At 41.7% G+C, this 13,644-nt stretch overlaps 1 protein-coding gene across 1 annotated transcript in view; it reads left to right on the top strand.

Annotated features, from left to right (window-relative positions):
• Window positions 1-13,306, top strand: part of LOC144504395 (calpain-2 catalytic subunit-like) — an 88,700-nt gene extending 75,394 nt beyond the window's left edge. Inside the window, exons 15-22 of the mRNA XM_078229645.1 lie at window positions 909-968; window positions 4,295-4,352; window positions 5,442-5,506; window positions 6,075-6,143; window positions 6,777-6,855; window positions 7,976-8,092; window positions 9,946-10,004; window positions 11,590-13,306. Of these exons, the coding sequence (XP_078085771.1) occupies window positions 909-968; window positions 4,295-4,352; window positions 5,442-5,506; window positions 6,075-6,143; window positions 6,777-6,855; window positions 7,976-8,092; window positions 9,946-10,004; window positions 11,590-11,613 (531 nt within the window). The 3' untranslated portion in view covers window positions 11,614-13,306. The remainder of the gene's footprint in view (window positions 1-908; window positions 969-4,294; window positions 4,353-5,441; window positions 5,507-6,074; window positions 6,144-6,776; window positions 6,856-7,975; window positions 8,093-9,945; window positions 10,005-11,589) is intronic.
• Window positions 13,307-13,644: the final 338 nt, after the last annotated feature.

Below are 13,644 nucleotides of genomic sequence, written 5' to 3'. Positions count from 1 at the left end.
CTTATCGATTAACCTTCTATTGAAGACCAAAATACTAAACAGTGGCACAATTAAGAATTTGTTTTGTTGCACAAAGTGAAGAGTTACAGGTCTGTGCCCATCATTCCTTACATGCTTAGGGGATTATATATAACACTCTGTCGCAGAAGGTGGGGGTCACTGAATATTTTTAAGGCAGAGGTAGATGGATTTTTGTTAGGCAAGAAAATCAAAGGATATCAGAGTTAAATGTTCTGGGATCCATGTGGCTCCTCGAATCTGCATCACCACTTGATAAGGTCATGGCTGATTTGTTTGTGTTGTAAGTTCCACACTCCTATTACCTCCGAGAACCTTTGATTCTGGCCTAGCCAGAGACGCCCACATCCCATGAATGAATAAATGTGGGGGGAAAAAAGGAATAGAGATCCTCCTCTGGTCCCTAGGTTTCATGATGTGGAGATGCCGGCGTTGGACTGGGGTAAACACAGTAAGAGTTTTAACAACACCAGGTTAAAGTCCAACAGGTTTATTTGGTAGCAAATACCATTAGCTTTCAGAGCGCCACTCCTTCTTCATCAGATGGAGTGGATATCTGCTCTCAAACAGGACATACAGAGACACAAAATCAAGTTGCAGAATACTGATTAGAATGCGAATCTCTACAGCCAACGAGGTCTTAAAGATCAAACAGGATGATGCTGGTATACTAGACATATCATTGCCTCCAAAGAAGAATATCCAGATCATGCTGTTGTTATTTTATGCTGTTAATATTATGCTATGTTAACAGTATGAGAGTTGCTACATTTTAAATGAATTGGGTTCTTGGATGTACAATGCAACATAGTGCTGCTGTTAATGTCTCTTTTTCTGGCTATGGTTATATGTGCACTCAATCCAATTTTTTTCTTTAAAATTTCCTATAGGTTGATGAAGAAGACATTAGCAACAGTTTCGAGAATCTGTTTGACTATTTAGCAGGACAGGTGAGAAATTTGCTTTCACTGCTCAATTGCTTCATGGTATCTTTTGCAACGTTAATCTTGTGTATGCCATAAGAAGAGTATTCCACCATTTTAATTTGACCAGCGCTGAAGTAAATTGAGATAAAATATTGAACCATTGAGAGAGTAATTTCAGCAAAGCACACGGGACCTTGGACTTCATAAATGGGAGACATTGACCGGAACTCTACCACCTTGTCCGGCACGGAATCGGAGCGGGCGAGGGTCCGACAATGGAAATCTCCGTTGAGCTCGGGCGGGAATTTCCGGTCTCGCCCGAGCGAGGCGGTAAAATCCTGCCCAATGAGTACAAACGCAGGGAAGTTATACTGAATCATCATCCTCTTCTCGTGCTGATTTATGCTCCTCAGCCCCCTTTGCATGAGAAGGGAGACCCTTCTCATGCTGGTTTAAGCTCTGAATCGTGGCGCTCTATCCCCTTCTCGCGCTGATTTTGTTCTGAAGCAGAGATGGTTGAAGGATGATTTGATAGAGGCGTGAAAAATTATGACCGGTTTGGATAAGAATCATAGAATCCTACAGTGCAGAAGGAGGACATTCGGCCCATCGAGTCTGCACCAACCATAATCTCACCCAGGCCCTATTCCCATAATGCATTTATCCTAGCTAGCCCCCCTGACACTAAGTGGGTTAGGTGGATTACCATGGCCAATCCACCTAACCCACACATTTTGGACTGTGGGAGGAAACCAGAGCAACCGGAGGAAACCCACGCAGACACGTGGAGAACATGCAAACTCCACACAGACAGTGACCCAAGCTGGGAATTGAACCCAGGACCCTGGCGCTGTGAGTCAGCAGTGCTAACCACTGTGTCACCGTGCCGCCCCTGTGGACAAAGAAAAGCTTTGTCTCATCTAGCCCTTGTCTCATCAACCATTAGTTGATGAGACAAGGACTAAAAGGCACAGGTTTAGCGTTTGGGGCAAGAGCAGCAAGGGGGGATGTGAGGAAGAACTTTGTTAACGCAGCGAGGGGTAATAACGTGTGTGGTGGAAGCAGAGATGCGAATGATTTCAAAAGGAAATTGGATGGGGCTCAGAGGGAAATAAACCTGTAGGGCTACAGAGATAGAACAGAGGAATCAGACTGACTGGATTGCTTTACAGAAAACCAGCATGGAATCAATTAACTGAATGCTGTCTCCTGTGCCATCATGACTCAGTGTGAACGGAATAACAAAACCAGCACAAAACATTTGGCCCTTCCCGAACTCTTTGAATCATCCTGTTTTCATGAATATTGTCCTCTTAAACTAATCAGATGAGTTTATCATAAGCAATACTGACAAAGTATTGAAAATCTCTATACGAAAGTGGTTACTTGTATTCAAGTTGGGAAACATAAAACCAATCTAATTCCAATTAAAAGAGGTGTAAAACAAGGAGACACATTATCTCCTACGCTTTTTAATATAGTTATGGATATGTTAATTAGTACATTAGATGTTGGGGGGATTGGTTATCCCATTATTAAAGGGGTTAATCAAATAATAATCACTTCACTGACGCTAATGTATTTTGGACCATCATAGACATAGAATGTGTGAAATTCACTCAACTATCGGTCCTTTACTTGAGAAGACACCCTTGCTGAAGTTCCACTTGTAAAATGTGTCTTAAGCTCACCAAAAAGCTATTTAACTTGTGTGCTGATTCCAGGCAGCCAAGGACATCATGGTGCTTGGGTAAGGTGAACACGCATTCCCACGTTCGTAACCTCATGAGGTTTATGTTAAAATTAAATAAACATAATAAAAATAAATTAATTTCAAAGGAAGGGCGCCATGATTTTAGGGAAAAATAGCAGATTAAATGGCAGATCATCAATCAGAAATCATTTAAGCATGAAGCAAAATACAGTTAAATGCATTGCATCTAGATATAGTTGGGATAGATCAGAAGCAGGAGCTTCCTGGCTTAATAGAGAGGTTGGAACAAAATTTGAGTTTTTTAAACAGTGATTAAAAAATGTTTAGGAAAACAGCAAAGACATTTCAATGTAAATGGTACAAAGCAAGGGCTAGAGGGTAGTCAAAAGAGGAGAATTGTCACATAGAGACAATGGAGGGCATCCTCCATTTTAGAGTAAGAGGTTGGCAGAAATGCCCAAGTAATTCATATCAGCCTGAGGGGGTTGTCGAAGAGTCTTGACTACTGTCAAACACCCGTAAGAAAACTGTATCTAATCCATTAACAGTTTTAGTATCAAATAGCCACTGGATTCAGATGTTGCCCATTTCCTCCCCCACCCAACAACAAAAAAAATAGTAACTGTGCAAAGAATTAGACCATGCTGTTAAAGCTTTTTTGTCTTGCAATCATCAGGACAGATTCCAAACAACAATTTATACTGTATGAGAAGAGGGTGCTGACTGGTTGGCAAAAGGACTCTGATTGGTAGAGATGTTGCCGTGGAGAATGCACCAGAGAATAGTTAACTGCCAAGCTTTTGTTTAAATTCAAACCAGGCAGATAATACCTGATTGGTCAACGCATTAGCTCTGTTCAAAAAAAGAGATAAAGGATTAGCCAGGAAGTATAGTTATTACCTCTGATATGATAAATTTTCCACAGGTTAACTGGTTACAAGATGACATGGATTAAGGTTTATCACGAGGAACAAAGTTTATTTATTAGTGTCACAAGTAGACTTACATTAACACTGTAATGAAGCTACTGTGAAAATCCCCTAGTCGCCACATTCCAGCACCTGTTCGGGTACACTGAGGGAGAATTTAGTGTGGCCAATGCACCAAACCAGCACGTCTTTCGGACTGTGGGAGGAAACCGGAACACCCGGAGGAAACCCACGCAGACACGGGGAGAACGTGCAGGCTCCGCACAGACAGTGACCCAAGCCGGGAATCGAACCCCGGTCTCTGGCGCTGGGAGGCAGTAGTGCTAACCACTGTGCCGCCCTACCCATTCCCATAGAAGAGTTCCAGAAAGATCAATATGTTTTAATACAAAATGTATATATTAGAACGAGAAGTAAGGAGAGGCTAGTTTTTCAAAGTGAAGTTCCAGAATCCCAGCACACTTGGCTAAGAGCATCAGGGGAGTGCTGAAACAAGAGGCTAATTGGGCAGAAACCATAATATCAATTAAAACACGTTGGGCAATGAGTGGAAAAAAAACAAAAAATCACCCCAAATATTTTCCTTCCACTTTGAGGGAATAGCTATCCTGGCACATCCTGAACTTTGTTGAATTTGGGCTGGTTTCCGGGAAGGAATATGGCAACGAGTCGAACTTTATGTTTTCTCTTTGTTCTTTCAAATCCAGGATGCAGAGATTTCTGCCTTTGAGCTGCAAAGAATACTGAACAAAGTTGTATCTAACCGTAAGTAAGATTTAACTGAGTGCTATAATTGTCATGTAGATAAATAAAGGAATCAGGTCCTCTATGAATGGAATTCTCATGGTGGTGCAGGGCAGCAGAGTGCTAACCTTGATTCACCGTGAACCATGCAGCATAAGAATTTTACGTTCAACCTCCGTTTAGTTAGTTGACCTCAGCTGAGATGGCGAAGGGATGTAACACACTCCTCCAGGTTGGGCATTGGGTTAAACAGCCAAGGTCCCCATCTGATCATCGCTCACAGAAGACACACTGCAGAGCTGCACCAGCTGGGTAAAGCTGGTGAATTGAACTTTTCAGCCAAATAGGAAGACAATTGCATTTCCTGCAAACACAGGACACCAAGCTCCCAGAACACAAACAGGTGATTAAAACAATTCCATAATGGATTTGATAAACATGCCAGACATTCCCTGGATTTCAACTCCCTCTACCAAAAACCACCATGGAAGAAATCCGAGTCAAGCAGCAATTAAGGCCTCCAGATTTGACAGATTGCATAGAATATTACCCGAAATCTTGATTGGAAACTTCATTACGTTGAAAGATATGGGCTGGGATTCTCTGGGTCAGTTAGCAGTCCCCCCCACCCCACCCACCTCCCTGCCGAGCGTGGTTCTCTCCAGCGGTGTTTACAACTGCTCCCCACTAACGGGGACCAGGCATCCTGACCCCTCTGGAGGGAACAGAGGCCATTCAGACCCCCCCCCCCGGAGGTCAGAGGTAAGGAGATGCTACCCCTTGGGGGCAGATCAGCGCATGCACAGTGGCCCGCTTAGCACGATGCCGGCCTCTGAGATGGGAATAGGCCCCGCCCTTATTTACCAGAGTGAATCGCGCTGAGGAACTCTGCATTGCAGTGTTGAGAGATTCGCTCTGGTAAGTACACCCTAAACACGGACGGGAAACACTCCCATTTTTCCGCCCATTGGACACTTAATATATTTTTTTGGGAGAAGCCTGGCCATGATCTCGGAGGCCTCCTGCATGGAAAAATTGGTTTACCTCACTAATGCAATTGCATCAATATTGACTTAAATTACGTTTTCTGTCCACTGTTTTCCTTTTTAGGTGAAGATATTAAAACAGATGGTTTTAGTTTGGAAACTTGTCGAAATGTAATCAGCCTATTCGATGTATCCTTTTAATAACTCCGTGTTTACTGTTTCTCTCTTCCCGCTTTCCCCGGATCAAATAAAACTCTGAAGTTTAATTTTTTGCCCTGTTAAATACAAAACCTTTTGACTTTTATAAAAATGCTTTGAATGTCAACTTGCCAATCAGATGATCCAACTTTTAATGACCTCCTCTCCCTCTATTCTGCTATTCTCCGTCTCGAATCAGCTGTTGGTGAAGAGAGGCCATTTTAGCTTCATTTTGTTTTGTACCTCACTTCCCTGAGGAAGTGCCTTCTCTCCACTGGCTGCCGCTGCCAGCTGATCAGGTAGAGGTAGTGAAATGACTGCAAGAGGCAACACGCCCTGTCGCCATGTCATGTGCTAGCAAAGCAACATGTTTGAGCCCCATGTCTCCCTTGTTTTCAAATGGCCCAGACACCAGTTGGCCCCAAGCCAGGTGAAACCTGAGCCGATCACCCCGACATTAAGATTTATTTTCTGAAGCTTGTGGGTTTACTAATTTTGATGTTTCCATGTACAATGACGTGCTTTCAAGTGGTTTTCCTGAATGAGACTTGTAAAACAGAAGGATCAATCTGGGAAAATTGGACTAGTGGAATTCAAGGTATTTTGGAACAAATTACAGAAGATGCTGGTAAGAGTACACATTTGCTGATTGCAATCAGTCTTCCAGCAGATTCCCTGTTCTCCGATCAAAAGGCTGCCTCTAAGGAGCATGTTTTGCACAGACACCTCATTAGATTCATTTAAGTGAGACCCAGTCAAGACATCAGACTGACTGCACTGGAATGGCGGATGGCATAGCCACCTACTGCCTGTCCGATTAATGCTCTGTCTGAAACTCAACTCCAAGATATGGTTAACTTAGTAAAGATTTTGTTAAAGGTGTGATATGTGCACCCCCTGCTGGTCACTCTGGAATGACATTTAAAGAAACCTATCAAATTTGTGAGCCAGCAATGTTGACTGCAAAGGGGGTATGTCGAGCTGGTGACGTCCAAGAGAGAGAGCATGTGTTTTTCCAATTGATTGAAAGTAAATTTTTAACAATAGAAAATCTGGAAATTGAGAGAGAAAGCACTGTTTTTTTAAGAGAGTTTTTGTGCTGCACGTGAATGGTGGCTCACTTCCCCAAACCGGTGCATTCTGACTACAATTTGTCTGTTACTCTTTGATTCCCTTCTGAATTTGAGGGTAGGAAATCCAGAGATTTTTTTTTTCCCCCAGATTTTGAAACTCTCAAGTATTTTGCTTTCCCTCCATTCAGAAAATCTTCAAGAAGGTGGATGCTGACGATTCTGGCACCATGAGCTCGCATGAAATGCGAATGGCACTTGAAGAAGCAGGTAATATTTGAAGAATTCACCTGGCCCAGCCACCCTTACTACACCGAGCCGCATATTATAGAATAGGCCATTTGGCTCCTCATGTCTGCACCAACTCAGCATCTTACCCAGGCCCACCCTGGCCAATCCACCTAACGTGCACAACTTTGGAGGAAACCGGAGCACCCGGAGGAAACCCACACAGACATGGGGAGAATGTGCAAACACCACACAGACTGTGACCCAAGCCAGGAATTGAACCCTGGTCCCGTGAGGCAGCAGTGCTACTGTGCCACCATGCCGAGTTAGTTACTGATTGGTGTAATATGCTCAATTTATGCTCTGCTGATTTAAGAACACAAGATTTTGCAGAAACCAAAAGTAAAGGCTGAAAAAGACACTCAAATTTATTTATTAGTCACAAGTAGGCTTACATTAACACTGCAATGAAGTTACTGTGAAAATCCCCTAGTTGCCACACTCCAGCGCCTGTTCGGGTGCACCTGAGGGAGAATGTAGCATGGCCAATGCACCTAAGCAGCACGTCTTTCGGACTGTGGGAGGAAACTGGAGCACCCGGGGGATACCCACGCAGATGCAGGGAGGCGGTTTTCAACTGACCGACCCAGCCCTTCGAGCCAATCCTCATCCCGAAGTTACGGATCTGACTTGCTGACTTCCCTTACCTACGTTGTTCCAACCTGCCAGAGGCTGTTCACCTCGTCTCAGACCATTTTCCCAGCTCACCATGCTGATCGCCGGGCGTGGCAAGGTGGTAAAATCGCACCTTTTATTTTTTCTTGTTAATGAACATATTCTTCAACTCAGGAAAACCTTGTTGATTGGTTCCTTATTGTTCCCTGCATAGATAGTAAAGAATACCTTGAATTTGAGAAAGGCCTTCACAGGGAAAATAAATTAGCAAACCTTTGTTGTGTCCAACCAAGGAGGCTAAATAGAATGAAGCCAGTTCACTTCACACGTGGTTGGAACAGTCAGTTCCAAACCTTGCCAAAACAATGTCCGCATGACTCACAACTTGGTTGAATTCATAACTGTACAAAGGTGAGACGAATGTGCCCATGCAGAATGAGTAGTTTATAAAATTAGCAATTGTATTTATATTTGTTTTTCTCCCCAGGTTTCACTCTTAACAACACGTTGTTTCAGATCCTTGTTGCCCGTTATGCAGACGCTAACCTTCTCATTGACTTTGATAACTTTATTGGCGCTTTGATCCGCCTGGAAACCATGTTCAGTAAGTTTATTTTTCAAAATGTCGCCTGTTACATTAAAGTCTCAAAGTCAATATGCATGTTGGGAACAAACTTTGGGAGCCTTGCTCCACTGGTGAAAGTATAGCAGGATAGAACTTTCATCCATGTGGATAGACATTACCCGCCCGAGGCTTGTCAGATTCCGCCCAAGGCCAATGATGAATGCCATTCTGCGAGCCTCGCCCACCCAGATTCTGGGGTGGGCATGTTGGTAAAATTCCTACTGTCTCTGGCAAATCACAGGGATAGATCACTTGAATACTTAGGGCATGCGGCTCTTGCCTGTCAGGGAGTATTAGAGGTGTCTGTCCCAACATCAATAGGAAAATCAGAGTAGCACCATAACACAGAAGGCAGAATGGAGGGCCAGGATGGCTGGAGGGTAGTTAGGAATAAATGTTTGACATTCTAATGGTCATTGTTGGAAAGGTCAGCTGTGCTGACAGCATATTGGGTGGAATTCTAAAGGTAGCACAGAAACTTCCTCATGTACACCCTAAACCTTGTTCATCAGCAATTTATTCTTGGTCTCCTCTTTCCTCTGGATGTGCCACATCAAGAAGGTCTACACCCCAGCAGAATCTAATCAGGGAGGTAACCCTGGATTCAGCCCTAATTCTGGCGTTATCAAAGGCATTTAGTTCTCCCCAGTTACTTGAATTTTGGCTAACTTGGATTTATCCAGTCGAGATTGGTTGGACTTAATTTGGGACTTGAGAATTCATAGGAAGCTAATAAAGTTGATTAAACACAAAAGGTCAATGGAAAGGCAACGCTGGCAGGACATACTAAAGTGATCTGTTGGAACTTCTATGTCTCAATCTCACTTACCATCTTGTCACAATAACCCCCTTCAATTCCTCATGTTTCCAGAAACTAAGTACAGAAAATGACTTTAAAAAGTACATTTTGAACCATTAGTTAATCTGCTACAATAAATAATATATATAGTGAAGTGCAAGGTTGGGAGATATAGCTGCCGAGGGTCTGGTCCACCAACCAACACTACCTGCTCATCAGGCTTTCAATGCAGTCAGCGCAGCTGTATGTTTGTGCCTAGGATTGGCCACTTGTCCCATCAGCACATCCATGAAAGAAACACCTCTCTCCATTTGATGGGCGATGCACATTTTAGCAGATAACATGGCTTGTGGTGTCCAAACAAGTGCTTTGACCTTATTGATAATGCAAGCTCATCTCATTTATATATTCTACTGTTCTGAGCATGTATTCTGTGATGTGCCAGGAACACAAGATCCACAACTTAAGACAGCAGGAGCCTGTAAAGTGACCAGCAGCCAATTTCTCACTGGGAGGCATCATTTAAGTGTGCACAAAATAATGGGGGTAGGGATGCTAAAGCCTTTATAATTTCAACCTCACCTTTCAGTACTCATTCCTCCCATGATCTTTATTTTTGGGGGGGGGGCCATGGGAAGATGCATGGTTACCTTTAGAATGTCTGCAAAACCTGGGCCACTGTACCTAGTAAGAGGGGAATGTGGTCATGCAATATGGTTCAGCACATCAGTTGTCGAGATTATTACCCTCTGTATTTCCTTGTTGTTTAGTTGGCACAAGTGTGGAACCCTCATCTAATGGGCTCAGTTTATACAGTTCAAGAAAAGGTCAATTGCCAATGTATTTATTGATGAAGAATCCATGCTGTTTTACTGCTGTATTCAGTTACAACTTTGCAGAATTACCCTTTTCTCCACAAGGATACCGAAACACCCAGCTGTTTATCAGAAAACGCAAGCCTCTTGGTGAAAGAAAGAAACAAACAGAAGATTGGGTTTTGAAACGTGCTCATTTCATATTCTTGCTTTTTCAGGAATATTCAAACAATTAGACCAGGATGATGAGGGATATGCAGAACTGGATATAAGTCAGGTATGTATTTGGCACTGCAAACTGTTCCATGATTTCCGAAGAGGTGTAATGAGAGCGAATCAAGTGACTATTTTAACCCTAATATTTCAGGGGAGGCTTGGGTGGATGTATTGATTGATAAGGAGATCGGGGGTTATGGGGAAAAGGCAGGAGAATGGGGATGAGAAAAATATCAGCCATGATTGAATGGCCTAATTCTGCTCCTATTTCTTATGGTCCTATGTGTGATGGCCTTAAAAACCTTTTGTCAGGCTATTTTAAATACTATAGGAAGGCAACCCCACACCGCTTTCTGCTGCTGTTCATTCAGGTGCTCACTGCAATAACCAGGGTGGAGGGACCAGGCAGGTAGAAGTTCCAGAATCTAATTGAAAATGGTCCACATGACTCCTAGAGGCTTTTGCAAATCTATTTTGCACCTTCTGCCATCTACAAAATCTGCAATCTAGGGATGCCTTATTCTAGGCTTGTACATCAGCTTCTACAGCACATGCTGGTTGAGCACCCACTGTTGGTAGATTGCAGTAAATATCCATTAAAAAGATTGGCTTTCAGCCATTCCATTCCCTTGTCAATTGGTGCAAATCCAATTTCCCCACTCCTCAGCCAATTCCATTACCAGAACCCTTAGATTTCTTAATGTGAATCCTCTCCCCCACCAACTTGTGTAGAAGAGGAAAGCATTAAAAAAAAGATGCAATGCAGATCAGATTACCTTCGAGATTCCCAGTGACTACACATTGATATCTGCAGACAAGAAGTTCATCTTCCCGAAGGAAATGAGAACAGACCAGCTTTGAGTGATGTAGATAAGTCAATCTTTGGATGGACCCCAGTCACAATATTTAGTGTGCTGGCACAGAAAAGCATGCAAGGAAGTTCAATTGTCCCTGTCTGAACCAGTGTAGACTGATTGATAGCACCTTGGGTGTATTCAGCCATTTCTACAGATCCTTACACATCCACTTGACAGTGAACATGGAAAATGGTTAGAATCAGATGTTTTTAACATAGCTGTGTAAACTACTGTATGGAACCTGTAAGCATCATGCAGCAGAAGGCTGATAGTGAAATGCACAATTGTGGCTTGAAGCTTGGCTTGATCTGCACTGCTAATCTTCGGGGGGTGCTCTTGTGGCATAGCATTCAGGGCAAGCCTCCTTGTAGAATCTCCATGCAGTTCAATCTCCAAGATGAGCTGATGGAAAAGTGGGATACAGCAACAAGCTTACACCATGAAATTCCTTTTCCTTCATCTTTGCTCATCTCTTCTTGTGCTTTTGCTTCCAATTAATACACTCCATTAACCTCATGTCTCAAGTTTTTCTCTCTCCCCATCAGTCTGCTTTTTAGCTTGTTGTGCTAATGAGATAACCAAACATTGGGCATAAATTTAAATTTGCTGGATTTGAGTGTTTAAAACTTTCCTCTAAAGTGGTTACTTTATGCATTGTCAACATTCCAATTTAATGATAAAGAGCTCAAATCAAAGTTTGAGCATTTGGAGTTCTTTTGGCTCAAACGTGATATGGTCACCCTAGTTTGTGTACATAGTCTGAAATTCATTTGATTCTTCTCTTAACAGTGGTTGGGTTTGGTGCTAAACTGACGTGATGCTCAACTGCAAGAAGCCAGACTTTCATCAATCGAAAAACATTTCCCAGACATCTTTCAAGCCATAAAGAAAAAAATGGGAACTAATTTAGTTTGTTAGGGATCACAAATGCATATAAAGGTTGGTTTTCTTTTAATGTATCACTGTCCTGTTTTTTTAAAATCAATATTTTGGGTAGTTAAATAATTACCAATTGTGTTGCCAAACGATTTTAATCCATATGTAGAACACTGCTTTCATTGCTGAGGCCCCTCATTTTCTCTGATTGTTAATCTGTTCAGTTTTGTCTTTTAAAACCTAAAGCTTTGAAACTCCCAATAGTTCTTTCAAAAGTGGATGCAACTGTCGGCACATGATGATGCTCAAATGACAGAATCAAGATTGAGATTTGAACATATTCTAATAAAATGCACACATTTTAAAATGCAAACATAATATTCAAGCTGAACTGAGCTTTACATTTTAAAGAATTGCTTGATTTCTGTTCTGTAGCTAAAATTAATGGATGTAATGTGGTCATGCCAGTTTTTCCTGATTGGCTGCTCAAAGAATGGCATCTAAAACTGATTTAATTTCTCAATTTCTTTTGTTATATAATTGACAAAAGTGCTGGATGATTTTGGTTGCTTACTATATAATCAAAGTATGACCTGCTTTTAGTTGGACAAAAATGTATTTGGAAATTAAATACAAAATGTGGGTAACTTTGGCTTGTCTGTTTATGGTTTATTTCTTCTGGGTCTTTATGTGGAAGTTCTCATATGATCTCCATTCTAATAGATACGGATACAGATTGCAGTGATTCAGCTAATGTAATTCAATCCCCATGCACTTTACAGCAACAAAAGCTTTTACTTGTCATTTTTTAACATAAACTGGACAAGAGGAAATATTAATCCATTCAAAGAAAACCAGGCAGATGTGGTGCCCTTCACTTTTACAACAAAGTCCATTCATGAGGTGATTGAGGTATATGCTTGACTCAGGCTAACTGGGGTCCAATACTGTCCAAGAAGAACAACCCAACAGCAGTGTAATTGCCAACTGAGTAGGATGCTTACTCCAGGCCCACTTGGAATCTTTGCCCTATTCTCTTGGTGGAAGAACAAAACAAGCCATTAAAAATTTACAACTTAAGCATTTCATAGCTAACAAAAAATGTTTTATTGAAGTGGGGTTGCTGGTATACTTTAAGGAAACAGCGAATTGCACAAATGTATCTTCCTCAAACTCTTCAAGCGTGCCACATAGCTTTGTGGCTTCATTAAGTACCATATGTTTTACATAAAATGTAACTGAATGAGAATTAAATGCAAAGTGATTTATATCAAATTAAGGATGCTAACAACTTTCCCAGAAAAAAGGATGAAAAATAGAATTGATGTCCTAAAGCACCAGTAAAAATTTCAACACCATTTATAAAAATAGAATTTCACTTAGTTACTGTTAATCCCCGTGTGGATAAATTCTCAGGCTTACCATGAGCAATGGAGATCTACTTCCGTTTCAAAAAACCATACGTGTAGCATGCAAAGTCTTTGTAATAATTACAGCCTCATTTGTGTGTGCATGTCAAGCTTAAACTTAGCTATGTATTAAACGTGGTCTGTTTTTCCACCTGTATTCTGATGCTGCTGTTCTGCTCAACATCCTCTGCCTCAAGTATTAAAATCAAGCCTGTTGACCCAAGAATACCTTTCCCTCCCAAGCCCCCTTCCTTTATGTCCACAAGTGTTTTGCCCCTCCTTCCATGAAATCTACCCAGTGTTCTTTAATGGCTTCCCTGAAGAAGTTACACACACATTTCAATTCCAACTGATGTTCTGATATATATATTTGTAACAAAGGGTGATAAGGCACAATGTAAAATTGTGCAAATTCAGTGAACATAGTCATTTTTTGTTGCATTTCAGAATTACACAAATAATGCATTTTTTTCCAATAGCTGCCAAATTGGTCACAGGATTATTGGAAGTTAAGTTTTACCTTACAAAAAAAGCTCCAAATTCAAACATTTCCAAAGCA

Source organism: Mustelus asterias, chromosome 15, assembly GCF_964213995.1.
Source record: "Mustelus asterias chromosome 15, sMusAst1.hap1.1, whole genome shotgun sequence".
NCBI classification, from domain to species: domain Eukaryota; kingdom Metazoa; phylum Chordata; class Chondrichthyes; order Carcharhiniformes; family Triakidae; genus Mustelus; species Mustelus asterias.
This window is presented reverse-complemented; position numbering and strand designations above follow the sequence as displayed.